A 21,848-nucleotide genomic window follows, 5' to 3' on the forward strand; every position below is an offset into this window, starting at 1 on the left:
CCTGGAAGCCCTCACTCCTTAGAGCCAATTGGGTCCTAGAGCCCCAGACTGAGAAGGGGACTCGGGTTTGGGAAAGTCCACAGGGTCTCCACATACGACTGTTCCCACTGTGACAGAGCACTTGGGTGCTCAAGCTGGGTAATAGCACATTGCCATTAGTACTTCCGGTATTTTCAGAAGAGTTATTTTAGCTGGTCTCCTAAGGAGGACTCCGAGTCCCATTTTACAGATGAGTAAGCTGAGACTCAGAGAAGATAAAGACCTCACCCATGTCCTATAGTAAATCTCAGAGCTAGGATGGGAATGCTGTGTTCTAGACATCAAGTTCAGGCCCTCATCTGAGAAGGCAAAGGATGGTTATCAAGGAAGCGCTTAGAGAACAGATTGAGAAACGCAGGATAGATGATAACCAGATCATGTAGCTCCTTGGTGGCTGAACAGCATACCTCCAAGACCAACTAGAGAAATGAGGTCCGTTTGGGACAAGGTCTCCAGTGGGGGACCACAACACTCCATCCCACGCAATCCCTTATCATTCACGTGAACTGCAACCACAGCCAACCGGGGTCTAGGAGGCAGAACCAAGATGCCAAATGCACGACCATCATTCAACACAATCTTCACAGCCAAACAATAGATGGAACCTACCAAATGACAAGTCTACTACGTAACGAAGATAAAGGCAAAATCTCACACCAAGGGTCAAAAATCCAATCATGAAGTCTGAGCTGGGGGAATCCTGTCTGGACAGCAGTTTGGACAAAGAAGTGGGTCCAGCTCTGGGGAGAACACTGATGTGTGGACCCGGGTTCCAGGGACAAGCCAACAGGTAACATGTAACCCAACAGGTAACAAGAGGGACAAGAGGGACAGGGACAAGAGAAAGTGATAGAGGAAGGACAGATGGAAATGGTCACCTTCTAAATCTGCCCATAAGTTGGGGTGCTTGGGTGGCTCAGTCGATTAAGCGTCTACTTCCAGCTCAGGTCACAATCTCAGGGTCCTGGGATTGAGACCCCGCATCGCACTCCCTGCTTAGCAGGGACCGTGTTTCTCCCTCTGCCTCTGTCCACCCTGCTCCTGGCCGCTACCCCCTCACTTGTGCTCTGTCTCAAATAAACAAAATCTTTATAAGTAAACAAATAAATCTGCCCCAAAGTGGACTGTGTGAGCTGTCCTCAGATATTGAGAGAAAGAGCATGCGGAAGAGAAAATCAGCTTGCTCTGTGCACCCAGGGAGGGTCGAATTTGGGATTAGTAGAATTTTGCCCTTTATATATAACTATTAGATATCCTACAGCATCAATGGTCCAGAAGTTCCTTTCACATTTAAATTCTCTCTGCTTTAATTTCCATCTCTGTGAAATGGGGCCAATAATAATAATAGTAATAATACCTTCTGCATGATATTTAATTAGTGCATTTAATGCACTAATTAATGCGTTTAATTAGTGACTACATGTAAATACTTAGAATCCGTGCCCAGAACATCACTGTTACAGCAGTGTCTGCTACTAGCATTCCTTTTTTTTTTTTTTTTAAGATTTTGTTTATTTATTTTAGAGAGAGAGAGAACATGAGCAGGGGGAGGGGCAGAGGAAAAGAGAGAATCAGTCTTCCTGCTGAGTGTGGGCCAAACAGGGGCTTGACCCCAGGGGTCAACCCCAGGACCCCAAGATCATGACCTGAGCCGAAGTTAGACACTTTAACTTAGACACCTCTGCTATTAGTATTCTTATTGCTGTTCCCTAATTGGTACCTTCCAGAACCCAGAGGGAGTTCCTCTGGTGGCGTGTGGTCCCCCTTTGCATCCCTGGCATTCTACGGTGGCACACAGTAGGTATCCACACATTCTCGTTGACATTTAGAGATGAACCGTCCTTCCCAGCAGGTGTTGAATGTTCCAGGAACTGAGATTGCTCAAAAACAGTGTTCTGGGGGTGCCTGGGTGGCTCAGTGGGTTAAGCCTCTGCCTTCAGCTCAGGTCATGATCTCAGGGTCCTGGGGTCGAGCCCCACATCAGGCTCTCTGCTCAGCGGGGAGCCTGCTTGCCCCTCTCTCTCTGCCTGCCTCTCTGCCTACTTGTGAGCTCTCTCTCTCAGTCAAATAAATAAATTATTTTTTTTTAAAACTTTAAAAAAAAATAGCGCTCTGGCAGGGATGTGCGGGCGTGGTCGCAATTGGTGACAATCCCCACAAGCAGTGTGGGTCCAGCAGTGGGACACCCTAAAATTCTGTAATATCCATCTCCTCATTTCCAAGGGGCCCCCCTGACCAGGACAGCTGGCTGGCCAGGGAGGGGCAGGGATCACCTGCCCACACATTTTTCAAATGGGGAACGGAGAGACGCTCCCCATTACAGCCTCCTCCCTGTGAGAAGGTTTCTAGGACTCTTCCTACCTGGTCATCCTGTCTTCCCTGGGACATGCAGAAGGCCCTGGCCAACCTTGATGCAAATAGGGCTCAATTTCCTGGGCTAAAATTACATCTTGAGTCAATTTTCATAAAATGCATTGACAGATTTAGGTGCTGTAAGCTGGAGCTTTCTCAGAAGGCATTTAAAATGACCCAAACAGTTAAAATCAGCTGAAACCCCACAGCCAGGGGCTGAGAGAAGAGCTTTCATCCCTCTGCAGCCTGTGCAAACCCTGGGGTCTGGACCTTGCCTGCAGAAACTGCCGTGCCCGCACTTGACGACTCCTGGTCACAGGCTGATTACCTCTCGGCCAAGGTTCTGCTAACAGACATTTTGCAATGAACTAGCAGGTGGGAGCCGGTTCCTGTTTACGAGCAAAAGCAGTCTTCCACCACAGGGGTAGTTCCAGAGATGGATTCCGGATTTTGCTTTAAATTTTCCATTCCTAATACTGTCCTCTGCGGGTCATAGAGAGAATCAGGCAAAGAAACAGGGCCCCAATATGTCTGCGTGCATCTTCCCTTCTCCAGAAAGAGCCTGAGCTCAGCCACCGTCACCCCTGAAGGCTATGCGTGGCACTGGCTGTCCCTGGGGCTGGGACCCTCCTGCTCTGACATTCTGACCTCATGGTCCCAGTTGTCCTCAGCCCAACAGCCGCCAGGTCGCCCTCGGTGGCCTCCTCCTCTCTGTTGTCCCACCTCGCTCATCTGCTCACTGTCCCTTCTGGACTGTCCCTCTTTGTCCCTCTGGATCCACTGGCTTGTCCACCCTGCCCTGTGCCCAGGAGGGAGACCCTCCACTGGGGCTCCCAGTGGGGTTTATACCAGGAAGAGGCACCGGCAGGAGAGCAGAGGGTGGAAAGAGAGTGAGGTTGCCCGGGCTCATCTTAAGGTTCCCCGGGGATTCCAGGAACCTTGGCCTCCACGGACCTCCTCAGGCCTGGAGTAGTAATGGCTTTCTACTGTTGCCAGCCTGGTGATTTGTCACCCCTCATGGCTTCCCTAAACCCTGAGCTCTCCTTCATAAATAGCCCCTTATTACTCACCCAGCTACCCAGGCGCTGGACTGACCTGCTCCTTTTGGATCCCCCCCTCCGTGCCGTCTCTTCTGCCACCAGCTGTGCTGCTGGGCCCCCAGCTTCCCTGCCTTGCGTTTCATCACATGTGATTTGTGAGAGTCCAACAAGCTATCAAAAGTGCTTTGGCGAAACATGGCATGCTGGTCAGCATGTTCTCTCCGTGAACCCCCCTCTTACTCTCACTGATACTTCTCTACTCCCTGTTTCCTCCGTTAGGATTTATTCACATAGGTGACTCTCCCCTTCCCGGCGGCAAACTCCAGGGCCAGCTCACATTTTTGGTAAAGCTCTGTTCTTTTGACTACCTCCTTCTTTCCCCACTGCACCTGGTATGTTGCCTGGGACATATCAGTGCTTACTGTTGCAAATATCGACCCATTGTGGGAGTGACTGGGAGGCTCCAAACGTTCTGGATGATGCAAGCAATGCGATTTACTGAGCAATGACTACACAGCAGCCACCTTCCATCCATTGCCTTGTTTCGCCCTCGCCACAGGAGTACCAGGGCAGTGTTATCCCCATATTACATATGGGGAAACTGAGGCATAGTGAGGGTAAGCAACTTGCTCCAGATTCCACCTCCAGAAAGGGCTAGAGCCAGCATCGAGGCCTCCTGCCTTTCGTCCACTCTGCCCCAATGGTGCAGGTGGTGATGACGTCTCAGGGACAGTCAGGAACCCTGACCCGAATGGGGACAATTATGACATTACTGAATGTCATTAATGGCCAACGGAGCAGTGCCTTCTGAAGAGGCCCTTCCAGACTTTCCTGAATGAATCACTCTGACATTAGCACACTGCTGCTTTCTATGAAGCTTGGCCAAAAGGCCTCAAAAGTAATTAGTTCACTTAAGTAGGCTAAATGTTTCCTCAGCAATCTGGTTTCCGCTTTAATTGGCTCAGAGTCTTAGAGAAGGCGAAAAAAGTAAACTTTAGCCCAGCCCCTGTGGAAATATTTCCCATACATTTTATGGATAAAATTCACCCCCTTTAGCCACTTGCTCCTACCACGTCTGGGGGTAAGGGGTAGTGATGGCGTAAGGACAGGTGATGCTCTGGCCAAGCCACAGACAAGGAAGATGAGGTTACTAAAGTCTGGGTTACTGAAGCTGGGTTTTTTTTTTTTTTTTTTTGTGGGTTTTTTTTTTTTAACATTCCTTCTTTTTTTAAAAAAAAGATTTTATTTATTTATTTATTTATTTGACAGCGATCACAAGAGGCAGACAGAGAGAGAGAGAGGAGAAAGCAGGCTCCCTGCCGAGCAGAGAGCCTGATGCGGGGCTGGATCCCAGGACCCTGAGATCATGACCTGAGCCAAAGGCAGAGGCTTTAACCCACTGAGCCACCCAGGCGCCCCTGGGTTACTGAAGCTTTACTGGCTATTCTCATTCTGGTCTTGTCATCTGGGAGGGACTCCCCAGGCTCTTGGCAGAGCTTGGAAGCCCCGCTAAAGAGCTGGGACTTGATTCAAAACGGAGAGGAGTCACTGAAGCTTTCCAGGCAAGGCAATCTCCTAACTGAATGTTCACGTTGGTCGAACACCAAACGAAGGCCGGGGTAGATGAGACGGGGCACCAGCTGCTATATCCAGTCTTAGGCCACCAGAGGAGGTCTTTTTTGTTGGGCCTGGACTCCCTTTGTCTCTCACTCAGACTGGGGCTCCCTGAGGGCAGGGCTGTGTCCCCCCTCAGACTGGGGTTCCCTGAGAACAGGGCTGTGTCTCCTGTCTCCCCCCTCAGACTAGGGTTCCCTGAGGCAGGGCTATGTCTCCCCTTCAGAATGGGGTTTGCTGAGGGCACAGCTATGTCCCCCCCGCCCCAGACTGGGGCTCCCTTAGGCAAGAGTGTACCTCTTCCTCAGCCTGGCTTACACAGGGCAGGAAATTTCCCCTCCACCATGCTTCTTCCTAAAATAGCAGGGATAAAACTCCATGTTCTTCCCACCTTACTACTTTTCCCAAGGGCCTAAATGCTGCATTTCAAAACACATCAGGTGGGATGTCTCCAGAGTCAGACAAACAGACAACGAGGGACAGGCGATGTGTCTGGGATGGGGAAAGGACCACCTACCTCCCGCCACTGCTTGTTCTCCATCCCTTGAGTATACATAACACATACTGTGGGGAGAGGAGAAAAAGAGGGTTAAAACCCCAGGCCAAGAGGAAGGTGGGTGCTCCAGATGGGGAGATCTCTGGAGGGGAAGGGCACCTCAGGAGACTCTGGCCTGGGCAGCACTGTTGAGTCTGGAGTTGGGGGGGTCAGCTTGGAGAAGGGGGCCTAGAATATAGAAGGGGACCCTCCTCTCGAAGGACCCTCGTGGAGGGGGTTGAGGGTAATTCACATCTAGGCCAGAACATGATGGAGGGCACGTGAAGGACTGGGTTGCAGAGATGTGTCGGGAGAGAGCATCTGAAACCCAAATCAGTCATCCTTTTAGAGCCCAAGGCAATTTCATGAAGCCTATTACTATCATCAGCCCCATTCCACAGATGGGCAAACTGAGGCTCCCCAAAGACCCGTCAAAGGTCAGAGAGTTGAATGGCATTGCTCAGGGCTAGATCCCTGGACTCGAAAATCAGTGCTCGTCAACACCCCAGACCACAGCCAGTTGGGGCTCTGAAATGTACTGCATTTTGGGACTGAGAACTTCTGGCCCCCAGACACCCTGACCCCCACCAGCCCCCCTGGTTGGGCTGAATTTTCATAGGTTCCTGCGGCCTGGGAAGGGTCAGAGCCCCAGTTCTCCTCCAGACAGTATCAGTGAGACAATAAACAGCCTGGATGGGCCGGGAAAGGGGCCTAGCGCCTCATTAGAGCTCAGGAAGGGCTCAAGTGTGTCACTACCATCCGTCACCATGTCATTGCTGTTGTTGTTACTGTTATTAGTGTCAGAGCAGGACTTACGTGGGTCGGACTTGGAAAACATGTCTTTGTCCAAGAGATTCCTAAAAGAGGGGGAGAGAGGAAGAGTTAGCACAGCCAGAGGAGAGAAGGGTCTCAGGGGAGTCAGGCCCAGGGTGAGACCCAGAGACCGCCTCAGGCCTGGCCGCAGGCAAAATAGGAAGAGAAGTTTCCTTGGGCACACATCTCTTGGGTGCTCATTAAAGCAGGCACAGAGCGGGCCCTGGAGGCCCCTCAGCCCTGCTTCCTGAGGAGTGTGGCTGTCCACTCTTACCCTCCAACCCATGCCATGCACTCTGGGTACCCCACATCCTGCAGGACCTCACTCTTGAGCCACATCTCCATCTGCCCAATGGCTTAGCCTGTTCTAGAAATTCTCCTCGTAAGACATCTCTACTTCTCAAAAAAAAAAAAAAAAAAGTAAAACAAGCAAACAAAACTTAGCCACATAGTGTCCCATAATTCCCTGCGGGCTCTAGGTAGAGCCAGTTTATTGCATTTGTCACCTATGTTGGTAGATGAACCAGTGAAACTTCCCACAGGATGCAGACTCATTGGAACAGGGTCCTTCTGTGGTCAAGGCCAAGGCCGGGAGCTAACACGTGGCCCTGATCATCAGACTTGGAAGCACGTCAGCAGGATGGTGGAGACACTGAGGGACTGAGAGGTGTGGAAGAGGGGGCCCGCTGCTCCTGCTCTGCTTCCATGTAATCACGGCCCCCGCTCTTGAACCCCAGGGATGGGTCAAGCACGTAGCTAAGCGTTCTGCAAGTACTAGCTCCCAATTCTCACAGAGTCCTGTAAGGTCAGTACGGAGCAGGCATCATCCCATCTTACAGATGTGGAAGTGGAGGCACAGACGGATCAGGCAGGGCTAGGTCCTGCACCTCTGGTGTCTTCCATTCCACAGTGACATGCAGCTGTTACAAAGCAACACAGCCCACTGGAACCTCAGTTTCAGTCTGGGAAGTGATTCCACTTCTCTGAACGTCTGTTTCTTCATCGTACCATAGAGCCAGTCCTAAAGATTGTGGACTCCCTATCCTATCTCCTCAGCCCTTCTAGTTCCTGGACACACCCAGGGTTTCCTCCTATGCTACTTCTCTCCAGAGGGCTCTTTCTGGCAAGCCAGCTGCAAATACCAGGAAGTTTATCCGCCCCCGGGGGCAGGATCTGGGGGATAAATACCCAGTTTCTTGTTCTCTCCCACCCCCGACCCCGGGTAGCTGCCAGGCATCCTCCATTCTCTTGTTCCTGACTCCATCCTATGAGTAAGCTCTGCCCAGAGGTCCCCAAGGGTCTTCTTCCTCCTCCCTCCACTCCACATGAACCCCTTTCTCAGAAAGAAGAAACAATTCTCACTAGTCTGTGTGTCTCCCTGACCACCAAACTCCAACTGTCAGAGCTGGATGGAACGCTCTGGATCATCTGTTTCATCTTCTCCCAGAGAAGGGGGAGACTGAGGCCCAGGGAATGGCAGGGAACAAACAGAGGTAGAGCCAGAAAGACCTGTAAGGAGTCCTTATCCTGGCTCCTTCACCAGAGCCATCAAGAGTGACAGCCTATAGGGCAGTTTGACCCCACAGTCAATTATTGCCCCTCATCCTGAGATGGGAGCCAAAGACCAGCTGATGGACAGACAGATGCAGTTGCCACCTGCTGCTGGGGAGACCCTGATTATGTTTACGAGCCACCCCAGCCTCAGTCCCCAAGATTCCCAGCGGTGTCTCTGAGGGCGGGGGGATCTCCAGATCCCCAACCTCTGTTCCACTCTCTTCTTTCAGGGATCTCTTCCCAAAAGGCAGCCACCCCCAGCTAGCCCTCCATGACCCCAAGACACACACCCCCTCTGCTGGTCTCCACCGCTCCTGCACCAGACCTGCTCCCAGCCAGCTGTCACTTTGGAAACCATCTGATAAAACTCCCAGGCCCCTGCAGGGAGCAGCAGATGAAATGACAGACAAGGTGGCTGAAGGGGTGGGTAGGGGGTGGCCGCGGGGGCTCAGGGCCAGGTGAGATACCACTTTTACATATGCTCAGTCACACCGAAGAGGGCTGACCTGTTCTCCTCCTGCAGGATGCTAGGTTAGGGGACACGAATGCCTGTCTTGATTTCAGTAAAGGACAAAATGCCTTCACCCCAAAAAGGAACCTTTATTCTGGTGAAATCTGAGGCAGGGTGAGGAGCTAGAAGCAATAAAGAAGGGGGACCGGGAATTTATTAAAGAGTGTCGGGGTTTATCTTTGTATTCTATAATGAAATTCTACAATAGCTCAAAAGCTTAGAACACGCAAGTTGGAAGGGACCTCCGAGGTCACCTTTTCCAATTCTTTTATAAATCAGGAATGTGAGACTCGGGGCACCTGGGAGGCTCTGTCAGTTAAGCAGCTGCCTTCGGCTCGGGTCATGATCCCAGGGTCCTGGGATCGAGTCCTACATCAGGCTCCCCGCTCAGCTGGGGGCCTGCTTCTCCCTCTGCCTGCCCCTCCCCCTGCTTGTGCTCTCTCTGACAAAAATAAAATAAAATAATTTTTTTTTTAAAGGAATATGAGACTCAGAGAGAATCTCTGACTTCTCCAGGGTCTGGCTCTGGCTCTGGAACTCAGGTTTTGTCATGTTCAGGCTAGTGAGACCCTGGATTTCGAACTCTGTGTGTGTGTACGTGTGAGAGAGAGAGAGAGACAGAGAAACAGAAGACGACTGACAGAGAGACAGAGGGAGAAGGAGAGAAGGGGTCCTAGCTTCAAAGACAAGCAAGCAGGGATTTCCCTGGCTCCGCCCACCCTCCCAGCTGGGCGAGAGGGACACATCTGGAATGAGAAATAGAACGAGCCACGTAGCTTCAGGGGCTCCCTGCCCCATGGCCTCAGGCCTCTCACTGAGTCCTGCGGCTTGGGTTAGCTCACCACAGCCCCTGAGGAGGCTGAAGACCCCAGTCCCTCCGCCCTGCTGAGATAATCCTCATCATCCTTCCAGACTCATTCCAATCTATCCTCCTCCACACTGCCTGCCCTGAACAGGCCCTGATCAACAACCATCTCTCCTCCCCTCGACCGAGCTCTCTTTGGCCTGTAGTGCACAACCCCCTGACTGGTAGGACCCCACGTCCCTGCTCAGCACACCCTGGGCTGCAAAATGAGGGGCGTGTCGATCTCTCACACCGGTGGGTGCTCCTCCATGCTAGGGACCTCTGCTGCGGGCCAGCTCTGCACCTGACTCAGAGCTGGGCGGGGGCGAGGGGGGGGGGCCAGAGGGCTGGATGAAGGAAGACCAAAGGAATGGCCCCATGGCAGAGGGAGGCTCTTGTCTCTCCACCTGCGTGGTGTCCGATCGCGTTCAGGGACGGCCCCTATACTTTCTGTTAGCTGCACAGCCTGATGGCTAAGTGCCTGGGTTCACATCCCAACTCTGGCCAAATGACTCGGCTTCCTTGTGCCTCAGTTTCCTTGTCAGAAAAGTAGGACTAACACAGTTCCTCTCGTCAGGACTGCTCTGGAGCATCTGCGCAAAGCGGGGCTATTCAGAGGACTGGTCATCCCATGCCTGGTGCTGAGCAGGGCAGTCTCCCTCATGGGGGGTGCTCAGGTTCCCTTGGTGAGAAAATTTCCCACAGACACACAGGGATGGGCAACACAAGCCACCTCTGCCCTCACCTGTTCAAAGAAGCTCCCCCCACAAGCGCATATGCCCCCAGCACCCCACTGTGAGTCTGTGCTGAATCACCCCACTGGCCAACAACAGCCCTGCTCACCTCAGCCTCAGGCTCCTCCTTCGTCTCCTGTCCTCTCCCCTGCTCAGCTTTGAGGCCCTTCTGCCCCTTTGCCCAAGTCCCTGCGTCCTACACCCCTCTCTGGTCCCTTCACACTCGCTCCTCTCTGTGCCTCACCTCAATGCCTGTTCTACCTGAAGCCCCGTGGCCCGCTGAGCCTATTCTTGTGGCCTTAAGATAATGGCTTCCCCCCTCAGGAGCCTCACTTCCTGGGACTCGCCCCTGTCCCTCCTTGTAAAAAGGTAGATTCTTGGTTGGGCCCCTACCCGGGGCCCAGTTTTGCAGGTCTGGATGAGGCCCTGGAAGTCAGGTTTCAACTAACTTCTCCACCATACACACCCACCTTCATCCCACACACACCCAAACACATCATGCTTCTGATGGCAGCAGTCTTGAGGACCTCAGTTTCCCCCACTGTAACAATGTACACCCATGCAGCACCAGAAAGTTCTTCCGTGACCCTCACCCCAACACACTGAGGACTTCCAGGCCGAGAGACAGTGGGTGAATTTCCCACAGACACACACCAGCAAGAAGCCCAGGGGAAGGAAACCAGGTCTTCTGGCCCGAAGCAGGGCCCTAACCACAGGGCATAGACAGATCAGACCTAAGTGCTTTTTCTCCACTTTCTGTCTTTGGAGAGCTCAAAGAGAAATTTTTTCCAACAGGCAAATGTATTTTTTCCCCAAAAGAGCATAAAACCCTTCAGCTGTCCGCACAGCAGCCTGGAGCTTAGCTTCTTTTGTTCCTTAAATCAAGGCCAGGAAACGGAACCCAGGGCCCCTTTCCTCCTTGCTTTCCCCCAAGGAATCATTTTTCAATTCAATGGCCGCAAGAAAACAACCATGCACTGGGGGCTGAGATCAGAAGTCTCCAGGGCCCCAGCAAAGAGAGAAAGCATGGAAAGGTTATAATAAGACCTCTTTGTTGGTACTAAAGGAGGGAGCCTGAGGGTCCCGCACTCCCATCTTGGGGCTTACAAGAGTAGGGAGTAAAGGCTGGGACTCTCCAGTCAGAGACAGAAGATATGGCCGTGTCCTCAGGGAGCTGCAGTCTGAGGCGGGAGACACAGCCCTGCCCACAGAACAGTTCAGCCTCAAACGCCTTGCCCTGCCGACACCATAGGCAGGCAAAGAACATGGGAGCAGGGGACATTAATCGCAGATATGGTCTACACCAAGTCTTCTGTTGGGTACTAAACCCTTGACACCCCATTTACCCTATGTATCAATGACAGGAGGTTGGCATCACCTCATTCTAGAGGCCAGGAAGCTGGGGCTGAAATGTGCGCACAGTACCATCCACCTTGTGGGGGAACATGCTGAGATTGAACTCTGAAGCCCAAACCCATCTAGAGGTGCCCATGGGAAGTGTCTGCATTTCCAAACCCAGGCTCTCCCAAAACTCCCATTCCAACCAGCAGCACCCCTTCCCAATCTTATTCTCCCGTGTCCTGCCCCTGACCTCATCAGGGCTGCTCCCAAAGGGAACAGCTGCAGAGAGGAACTGGAGGGCTACCATTCCCTCCTGCCCTGCTCTCCACCCAGACATGCAGAAGCCATCCATGAAAAGAAGGGAGCTGGGGAGGAAAGGGATGTTGGCGCCCAGCCCCTGGCACTCGCCCATCTCCCCTTTCAGATCTGGCTCCTCACCCGCAAGCTCTGTCTCCCTGCCAAGCCACCTCACCAAGGTCTAAAAAGCAATTTGCACATGGTTTCAAGAGCTCTCTTTCCTGAGACTATTTGCATTATTATTATTATTATTATTATTATTATTATTAATTACTGCAACAATCATCCCTCCCATGCCATGTGGCCAAAGGAAGAGAGCATGAGCTCTGGCCTCAGAGGCATCCACGCTGAGTCCCCCCGCATGGCCACATGGTAACGCTGTGACCCTTGACAAGCTACCTCAGTTTCCTCATCTGTCCATGGGGTCATGTCCCTGCCTTCCACTATTGTGAAGGCAATAGCTTAAAACAGAAATGCAGGAAGTCTGTCGGATTCCTCTTGCCCTTATGCCCCCTCCTGTCCTATCCATCAAGTCTTAACGGTTTCTCCTTCAAAAACACATTCCAAGTCTGTCCAATCTCCCCCACACCACCATCACCATTGTCTCTCCCTTGGGTGCTGCGGTGGCTTCTGGCCTAGCAACAGTCTTCAACTCCTGTTTCTCCCCACCCTAGCCTACCCACCAATAGCCATTCTCTTCACAGCAACCAGAGAAAGTTTTTAGAAAATGAATCAGATCAGGGCACCTGGCTGGCACAGTTGGTTAGGTATCTGACTCTTGGTTTCAGCTCAGGTCATGATCTCAGGGTCTTGGGATGGAGCCCAGCATGGAGTCTGCTTGGGACCCTCTCTCATTCTCCCTCTGCCCCTTCCCCACTACTCTCTCTCTCTCTCAAATAAATAATAAATCTTTTAAAAAGAAAAGAGAGTCAGATCGCATTACTCCTGTTTAACAACCCAAACCCCGAAATGCTGTTAGGACATCAGACTCCTTAGCATGGGTCACAAGACCGTAACCCAAACACCCCCTCCACACCGTTCTCCCAGCCCCCCATTTCCTCTCTAATCTCATTCTCCTTCCCTTCCCTGTATCACACTACTCCAGCCACAGTAGCCTCCCTGCAGTTTTGCAAGCATTACCAAGGCCTTTTCTGCTACAGGGCCTTTGCACTTGCTGTTCTCCCTATCTGAATCACCTTCCCTCCAGATCCTCCCCCAGCTGGCTTTCTCATCCTTTGGATCTCAGCTCAATGTCACCTGCTTGTCCTGTCTAAAGTGTCCCCATCAACCCCAAACGTACTTGCAGAGCACCTGTCCCTATCAGACATAATTGAATTAATTTTTTTAAAAGTATGTATTTGTTCTATTACCACACCACACCATTTGGAGTTCTCTGAGGTGGTCTGTGTGTCTTGTTCACCACTATATCCTCGGCACTTCAAACTGTGAAGACTCTCAATAGCAAATAAGGATCAGTGTTAACTACTGAAGGAATGAATGTATCAGTAGCGTTCAGTTATTGGTACCTATTGTCATTATTAATTTTATTTAGCACACTCCAGTTTATATAAAACTTCACAAATATAATCTCTTTTGTCTTCATAACAACCTTATAGAATGGGGACAGGACCAATATTTCCCCCCATTCTACAAATAGAGACTGAGGCAAAAGAAATAATGACCTGGCCAAGATTTTAAGAGAGGATAAGCCAGGAATCGCATTGACTTTCAGTGTCCTGCCCAGGATTCTTCAGTGTCCAAAGGCATACAGCTCTCCTACTGGGACCTTTAGGCACTATGCTAGGTCATCAGAAGTGAGTAATAGTAGAGAACAGAGGTACCCTGCAATGCTTTGTTCATGAATGTTTGCCAAATTATCACACTAAGTTTTTAGTGGTTTTTTTCTTGCCCAGGAAACAGGAAGAGAGGTAGTCAGCTTGGAAAATAAGTCCCTGGTCACCTAACATGGGCTGTCAACTGACCACAGAAAAATCTGAAGAGCTAGTCCTCAGAGACACCAAACTCTAGGCCCCTCACACCTCCAGGGAGCTCAGGTAGCCTATGGATCCCTTTGAAATTCTCCTGTGGCAGAGGCCATGGCTGTCCACCCAGCAAGCATGCCTCACTCTCTTCCCACTAACAGAATCTACATTAGTTCAAGTGTCTGGTGAAAACACTCAAAGTCCTAGAGGGTAGGTTCCTGTCCCTTGTTGCTATCCACTGAATTGTGTACCTCCTAAAATTTATATATTGAAACTCTAATCCCCAATGTCACAGTATTTGGAGACGTGGCCTTTGGAAGGTAATTAGGATAATTGAAGGTCAGGAGGGTGAGTCCCTCATGATTAGTGCCCTTACAAGGAAAGACACTAGAGAGCTTACTCTTTCTTTCTCTGTCATGGAATAGCACAGTGAGAAGGTGGCTATCTGAAGCCAGGAAGACAGTCTCTCCAGAGCCTAACTATGCTGACACCTTGGTCTCAGACTTCTGTCCTTGAGAACAGTGGGAAATAAATTTCTGTTGTTTAAGCCACTCATTCTATGGTGTTTTGTTATGGCAGCCCTTGCTAACGAATATGTTAGTCTAGGTGCACATAAGACCTGGCTTCAGCCACTGAAATAGAAGGGCAAATGTGGTGAGAGATTTGGGGAGGGAGGGTAAATTTCAGATAAAAAGAACTTGTCAAAGAGAGGGCTTTGGCCCTCTGTCTTGCTTCCTACCTTTGTTGTTATTGTTTGTTTGGGTTTTTAAAAGATTTTATTTATTTATTTATTTATAGGGGGAGAAAGAGAGTGAGAGAGAGAGAGAGAACATGTGTAGGGGGCAAAAGAGGGAGGAGCAGACTCCCCACATCCACTGAGCAGGGAGCCCAAAGCAGGACTCAATGCCAAGACCCTAGGATCATGACCTGAACCAAAAGCAGACACTTAACCCATGAGCCACCCAGTCACACTCCTTGCTTCCTATCTTTGGATGTGGTTGTGATGCCTGGAACAGAGGCAACCATTTTGTAAGAAAGAGGTCCACCATTTGGGGTGATGGCAGAGTAGAAATACAGCTAGCTGGGTCCTTGACAGCAAAGTGAGCTGACAAACTCACACTGAGACAATCTACCACCAAACTCACTGTGATCTGAGAAAAATAAATATATTTTGTGTTCGAGCCACTATTTCTGATATCTATAGCCAAAGGATTCCTAGCTGAACCTGACTCCTCTGTGCTCCAAAGCTTCCCAGTCTTATTCCCCTTACCTCCTCCCCACCCTCTCTTCCCAATGGTAGGTCATCTCTACCAATGGGTCTAAGCAGGGAGAATTGGGTCTAAGCAGGGAGAATTGTGAGCTGGGAGAGAAGGAATGGTAAGCTACATGAAAGCTGGCTGCCCTCCCACGACTCTCTGGTCTCTGCTCCCTGGGGATTTCTCCAGTTCTGGATTTGCCACACAGAGCCAGAGGCCATCACTGAGTAAGGAAGTCCTCTCCCATCCCAGGAGAGAGAACACCAACTCTTTGATGACAACTACTATCATTGGTACCCAGGCCCCTACCATGACCCCATGGAGACCCCAACCCCCAACCTCAAGAAGGCCTCAAGACTTTGAAGTCTGAGGAAACTGCATTTGGGGCCCTTTCTCCAAAATATGCTAACTATAACTTTGGGCAGGTCCCTTAACCTCTCTGAGCTCTGGTTTCCTAATCAGCAAAAAAGGGAAAATACCACTCCCTACCTTACACAGTTGTTGATTGTCGATTGTGGTCAGGTTAAAAAGATACAGTAACTGCAGGAAAGCAGAAATCTAAGATGGTGCGGGAGAGTTCTACCCTCCCACCCCCATACAAATCTGCATAATCCCCTCCCCTTGAGTGTGGGTGGGACCTGGTAATAGGGTAGACACTCACTCCTGTGATTACTGTTACTTAGAAAGGATCCTGTCATGGCAGACTGGGGAGCCTCTCCTAAAGGCTCCTTACCTCCATGTTTTGAGAGGCCCACATGGCTAGGACCTGAGGGTGGCCTCTAGGAGCTGAGAACCTTCCCATTCCAACCACAAGCAAGAAAACAGGACTTCCATCTCACAGCTGTGAGGAATTGGATTCTGCCAACCATCTAAATGAGCTTGGCTTGGACCCTGAGCCTCAGATTGGGATCACAGCCCCTGCAGACAGCTTGCTTTCAGGGGGACCCTGAGCAGAAAGGCCAGATACGTTTCTGACCTACTGAAGCCGTGAGATTATAAACGGCTGTTGCTTTAAGCCGCTAGCTTTGTGGTAATGTATTAGGTGGCAATTGGAAATTAACATCATAATCTCAGTTTGAGCCAAATTGCTAATCAAGTAGGTCAAAAACAGCTGAATATAGGCAACTGCATATGGTTCGGCCTAATACAGATGTAAAGCGCCTAGCATGTAGTGAGCACTCAGTAAAGCCCACTGTTTCCATCCCCCCGTAAGGAGGGCCGTGGAATATTCAGTGGCTGGTTGGACCTTTTTTTTCCTAGCTCTGGCTTTGACAGCTGTCACGCAGTGCCCAGGCTCTTCCTTCCCCAAAGCCAACCTCCCCGAGCCTGTCAGAAGAAAGCATTCAGAGCCCATTCACACCCTCTTCTGAGACGCCCAGGCTCCTGAGCGAGGCTGCCTCTCAGGCCCCAGGGCAGCAAACCACCAACCTGAACAGACAGCAGAAAATATCTTGGGGGCAGAGATGACAGCTGCCCACCAGCCCCGCCCACTGGCAGGGACAGGGAAGCTGCTTGAGGGATCCCAGCAGGGCCCAGCAACTGCCCACCTCTGGACCCTCCCCTCCTCGACCTCCCGATGGGTCTCAGGAGCCCCACCATGTGAAACTATGCACCCCTTCTTCCAGCAGGACCCCGTGGAAGTGCAAAGGTTTCCTGTTACATAAAAAATGCAAATCACTCTTTCTAAGCCACACTCTGCTGGTCCAGATCCCTGCATAAAGAGACCTGAAAAACAGTGAGGACTTTGGGGAATGGGACGCTGGATAGCTTGACTTCTGACTGGGTCTGGCGGGGAGGCTAAGAGTCAGGAGAGGTCTGGAACAGAGGGCCAGAGGGAGGAGAAGCTTGAGGCTCACATTTTCTATAATGTCTGCTGGTATGTGGTTCCACAAACCATCTATCCTACTCACTCCCAAAAAACCCCTCAGAAAATCTAAATGTGCACAATATGTAAAATATATCTCAATAAAGCTGGGGGGAGGGGCAAATAAAAATCTCTCGATGGATCAGATCTCCAGGACCCAGACAAACCTTGGGACCCAGCTAGAAAGACAGACTTTTTTTTGAAAATTTACTTTCAGGTGTCAAATAATGGGCAAATTACCACTGGTGGATGAATCCACTTCACCCTCATAGCTATGATAAGAATTAGTGCGCATCTGCCTTCTGCTCGGGTCATGATCTCAGGTCCTGGGATAGAGCTTGGCAGGAAGCCTGCTCCCAACCCCCTGTCTGCCTTTCTGCCTGCTTGTGATCTCTCTCTCTCTCTCTTTCTCTCTCTCTGTTAAATAAACAAATAAATAAATAATCTTTTAAAAAGGAGAAGAATTAGTGCGCATCTCTTATAGATGAGGAAACTAAAGCACAGACTCATAAACTGAGTCATTTATGCAATGTCTCAAGGATAGGGCTGGGATTTGAACCCAGGTAGAGAGACCCCACAGCCCACATTCCTAACCATTGAGCCTAACCACCAGAAGCTTTACAATATTTGACCCTGAATCTACCAAAGTTGCTAACAACCACTGTTTGGGAGTGGACAATATAGATCTTCAGTCTAAGAAATACTCTACCCAAAGCAGGGACACAAATATGACCCATCTCACAGTGTCAGGTGTTTTTAGCGGAGGTTTGGCTGGTGCTGGGGCTCAAATGTGCCCCTCTACCAGGCAGCTGGGCTCAATGAGGAGTGCTGTAGGCTAAGCATGGTGGGGGGTTGGGTCTTCCCAGAGGCAAGTGCAGAGAGATAGCCTCCTGGGGCTGCAGGGGGTGGCAGGGACCTTCCTAAGAAGCAGAGCACAGCGGGATGGTAACCGGCTCCCAGAAATGCTAGTTTCCAGTTACCTGAAATGTTGGGCCCCCTCAACTCCAGCTGCCCATTCTAGAGCCTACTGGAGTTCTCACCCCACCAAACCCTCTGCTTGCCTTACTATTTCCTGCCCAACCAGAATGTGTCACTTGGATGCCCAGGGCAGGGCATCCCTTAGCCTCCTCTCCTGGGACCCTGTCAGGATCATGGGATACAATGGAGGAAGACTTATGACCATGGAGTGTAGAATATGCTGAAGAAAGACATTCTGCGCAGCCCTCCCTCCTCCCCATGCTCCTCTTCGCCCCCTCCCCCTTTTCCTTCTCTCTCTCTTCTAGAACCCAGGTAGTTGGACCTTATTGAGGCAAAGAGATGGATTTACAAACTCACGCCCACGCAAACTGTTTTCTTGTCTCCCCTCTATTCCAGGTGACTCCTGCCTCCTCATTCTTCTTCCCAGAACCCACTTCCCACCCCTGTGGCTTTCAGAAGCCCCGAGGCAGGCCCTCCTCAGGCTGATGGGTCACGTCTCTTGAGGGGGAAGAGATCCCTGACTTGATCCCAAACCACTTTCCCCAGGCACTCGGAGGCATCCATAGGTACTTCTTGAGCAAAAGGTCTGAGTCCTTTGGACACCTCCACTTTCAGAGAGCAAACAGGAGGGGCCAAGCACTACTGCCTTACAGGAATCATCGTAACCACTTACTGAGCACCTACCACATGCCAAGCTAGTGCAAAGCAGTGTACTGGGTGCTTCTCAACCCTTGATTTCTGGAAGTTGATTCCTCCAAAAGTATTTGTGGAGAATACATGCCAACCACTCGTCTAAGCACGGGAGCTCCCTCAGCAAGATTTCTAGAATGCAGGTTCTTTGTGTGCCCTTGTCAAATGGGGGCGATGGAGACTAAAAGTTTGTTGCAAAGGGTGAAGCAGCATCCATTTCAAGGTGTCGACCCCGAAGCCACTGCGCCATGCGCTCTCTGCCTTGTCTCCTCTCCACTACAGTGGAGGGTTTGTGGTCAAAGCCAGGGTAGGGATCCCTGCCTCAAATGCTTATTTTGTACAGTTGTTTTGGGGGAGGAGGGATGAAGTCTACACTGCCTTCAGAGGCTGAGCACTCGATCTGTAATACCCCGACCCCCCGCTGAGGACTCAGGACCCAGAGAACACAGAAGATTGTGTGATTTGAGCTGGGTGTCTCATGGGTGAGAAAGATGGCTGGAAGTGGGGGGCATGAGGCTAGGGTTTTCAGGATGGGGGGGACACGAACTGGTGGAGATGAAGGAGGGGTGAAATCAGGACAGGGAATAGGCTGCTCAGAGCTCCGCGGTGACAAGGATCCAGAGGACAGCTCTGACAGGAGCCTGACAAGCTAGGAGGGAGCATCGGGTGTGTGCTTCACAAGGGAGGGAAGGCAGGCCCTGGCAACTGTTGATGGCTGAGGAGGTGAGATGAGAGCTAATGGGCCATCAGGAATCTCCCAGCAGCGCAATGGCAAGATGCAAATGGTGTCGGGCGATAATTATGATAGGGATGTGCAGGACCACAGCGGAGACATGTGGGAGCTATCACAGAAGACCCAGGAAGGCCCCAGCATGGGTGGGGGTGGGGGGACTGTGGTCCACCTCACCAGCCCTCACTCCCACTCACCCTCAAATCCCCTCAGTCCCTCCCTTTCTCACACATCAGCCCAGTACCTCTGGCTCGGTTTACAACCCCACCCCAACACACACACACACACACACACACACACACACATAGCAGTGCCACAACTTTGGAAAAGAGGGTTGGGAGGCTGTGAGGTTGAGTGGAGGGTCTGACCAGAGAGGGACCTGGGCAAAAAATGAGGTGGGCGATTTGGAACAAGCATACAGCCAGGACTAGGGAAATGCTGTTGGTCACCTGAGGGGGGAGGAATGGCATCTCCAGGGGAACGTCAAGGGGGCTATGCCTGGGCCACAGTACCCCTCACAGCCCCAGCCAGGTAGTGACCATAGGCCAGCCCGAGGCCATGACTGAACTAGAGAAAAATCCCCCTTCTCCACCAGTACCCACTTACTGCTTGGGGCAGCCTTCTCCTCAGATAGGAGAAACAGGGGGAGATACCCCCAAAGTCTGTAACATAACCGAGGATTTGGGGGTGGTAGCCCACAAAAACACACCTCCCCTCCCCTACTGGACTCTCAAATTCCACACTCAGTGTTGTAGTCCTTTCGCTTAAGATTTTGTACCTAAGTTGTTGTTGTTGTTGTTGTTTTTAATGATGCCCCTTGAAGTTATTATCAGTTATCCACAGCTCAGTATGAATGAATCAATCTGATCCCTTTCCACGAGTCAGTTTTGCTGTTGGAGGTGAAGAAAAGCTTTAAATCTTGGGGTCTAGGACACTGGGTGGGCGGGGAGGAGAGGAGGGTGTTGGGGCAAACGAGCAGGGAGAAGAGAGGAGAGAAGGGCACAAAAGGCAGAGGCTGCTTATGCCTGGTTAGGATGGGGCAAATCACTCACTTCTCCATTTGGGGAGGAGTTGATCAGAAATAGCCTGGGATAGCCTTTCACTACCTCCTTCTCCTTCCTCTGGCGTCTGGACCCTTGTTCCTGTGTCTGCATTTCTCCTCTCCGCAGCCGCCTGGAGTCCAAACTTTCCGCGATACGACCCCAAGCCTGCCTTCCCATTCCGCCGTCACCACCCATGGCTGGGCAGGGGCTCCCGCTGGACAGGCAAGGGGGGGTCCTGGAGGCAAGGACACTCTGAAAGGGGGCGCGCGAGGGTAGAGGGTCGGCGCGGCGGGGGCCGCGGGGCTCCGGGTCCAGGGGCGGGGCAGGGGGACCCGGCCAGCGGGCGGCTCACCTGCAGGACACGGTGATTTCCACCTTGGTGGCCGGGATGCTGCCCGCCAAGGAGTCGAACTCGCTCAGCGACGCCATGTCCTCGGGCTGCTCCATCGCCCACCGCGCCCCCCACCCCCAATTAGTCAATCCCTGCGCGATTCACGCCTCCTCCAAAGCGACTGAAACCCTGGGCTCTCCCCCAACTCCGGAGCCGGCGCTGGGCGGCAAAGGGAGGAGAGAGGAGCGCGAAGAGGGGGCGTGGGAAGTGAGAGAGGGAAGGGGGGGGCGGAGGGAGCGGGGGCCGCGGATAGAGGAGGGGGTGCGGGTGACGCGACGAGGAGGCTGGGGGGCCGGCAGAGAGGGGCCAGGTGCCCAGGGAGCTGGGGCGCAGCGGAGAGAGGCGGAGGGGCGCGGGGAGAGGGCACCGGGAGGGACGCTCGGAGTCGTGGGGAAGGGTATGGGGAGAGGGGCGTGCAGCTTCGGGTGGGGACCGAAGGCGTGAGGGAGAGGGAAGAGAGAAGAGGGGCGTGGGGTCCGGATCCGGCGCGGGCGGCGGGGGTGGCCGGACGCCGGCAGCGCGGAGCCCGGAGCGCCGAGGCTGCGCCGCCTCTCCTTGGAGCTCGGCGCGGGCGGCAGCGGGGCCAGGGACCCGGTGCGAGCGCCACCTCCTCGGCACGGGCTTGGTCTCGGGCTCGGGCTCGGGCTTCAGGGCGCCCGGGCTGCGGGAAAATCAAATCTGCCCGAAGCCGCCGCCTCCCGCCAGCTGGGGCGGGCTGCGTGCCGGGTCCGCGAGCGCCGGAGGGGGCGCCCGCAGGGGCCGGGGCGGGGCCGCGGGCGGGGTCTGCGCACGGGTGTGAGTGTGTCTGTGTGAGCGTGAGTCTCTGTGTGTGCGTGTGTGTGCGTGCGCGTGGCGGGCGTGGGGATACGGCTCCAGATGCTGGGAGTCTGGGGGGTGGTGACACCCAGAGACGGTCCGGGCGGTGAGCGGCTCCCTCTGCGCCCACCCCCAGCAGCTCAGGGGTTTCCGACTGGAAGAGAAAGGGGGGGTTTGAGAATCAAAGGGTGTCTGTTTGAGAAGGGTCCGTGCGGGACTAAGTGGGAGCGATGTGCGCAAAAGAGACATCACCCCCCAAGAGGTTTGGGGGTGCTCTTTGCTGAGGGTGCGTCCAACGGGGGGGTGGGGGTGGCAGGTGTCAGCCTATAAACAGAATCACATCTCTTCCGGAGGGGTGTGGGGACCACCCCAATGGCCCGAGGGGCCTCCTCAATTTCCCGCGGAGGGCCATTAGGCCTAGGCA

At 52.4% G+C, this 21,848-nt stretch overlaps 1 protein-coding gene across 3 annotated transcripts in view; it reads right to left on the reverse strand.

Moving 5' to 3' along the window:
• Positions 1–21,344, reverse strand: part of CPNE5 (copine 5) — an 88,792-nt gene extending 67,448 nt beyond the window's left edge. Inside the window, exons 1-3 of one of the 3 annotated variants that reach the window (XM_082732108.1) lie at positions 20,570–21,344; positions 6,397–6,437; positions 5,563–5,609 (exon numbers count right to left, since the gene is read on the reverse strand). In XM_082732108.1, coding sequence (XP_082588234.1) covers positions 5,563–5,609; positions 6,397–6,437; positions 20,570–20,664 — 183 coding nt within the window. In that variant the 5' untranslated portion in view covers positions 20,665–21,344. The remainder of the gene's footprint in view (positions 1–5,562; positions 5,610–6,396; positions 6,438–20,569) is intronic. The other 2 variants (XM_082732110.1, XM_082732109.1) reach the window with 2 other exon arrangements.
• Positions 21,345–21,848: the final 504 nt, after the last annotated feature.

The sequence above is a fragment of the Mustela nivalis genome (assembly GCF_964662115.1).
Source record: "Mustela nivalis genome assembly, chromosome: 5".
NCBI classification, from domain to species: Eukaryota; Metazoa; Chordata; class Mammalia; order Carnivora; family Mustelidae; genus Mustela; species Mustela nivalis.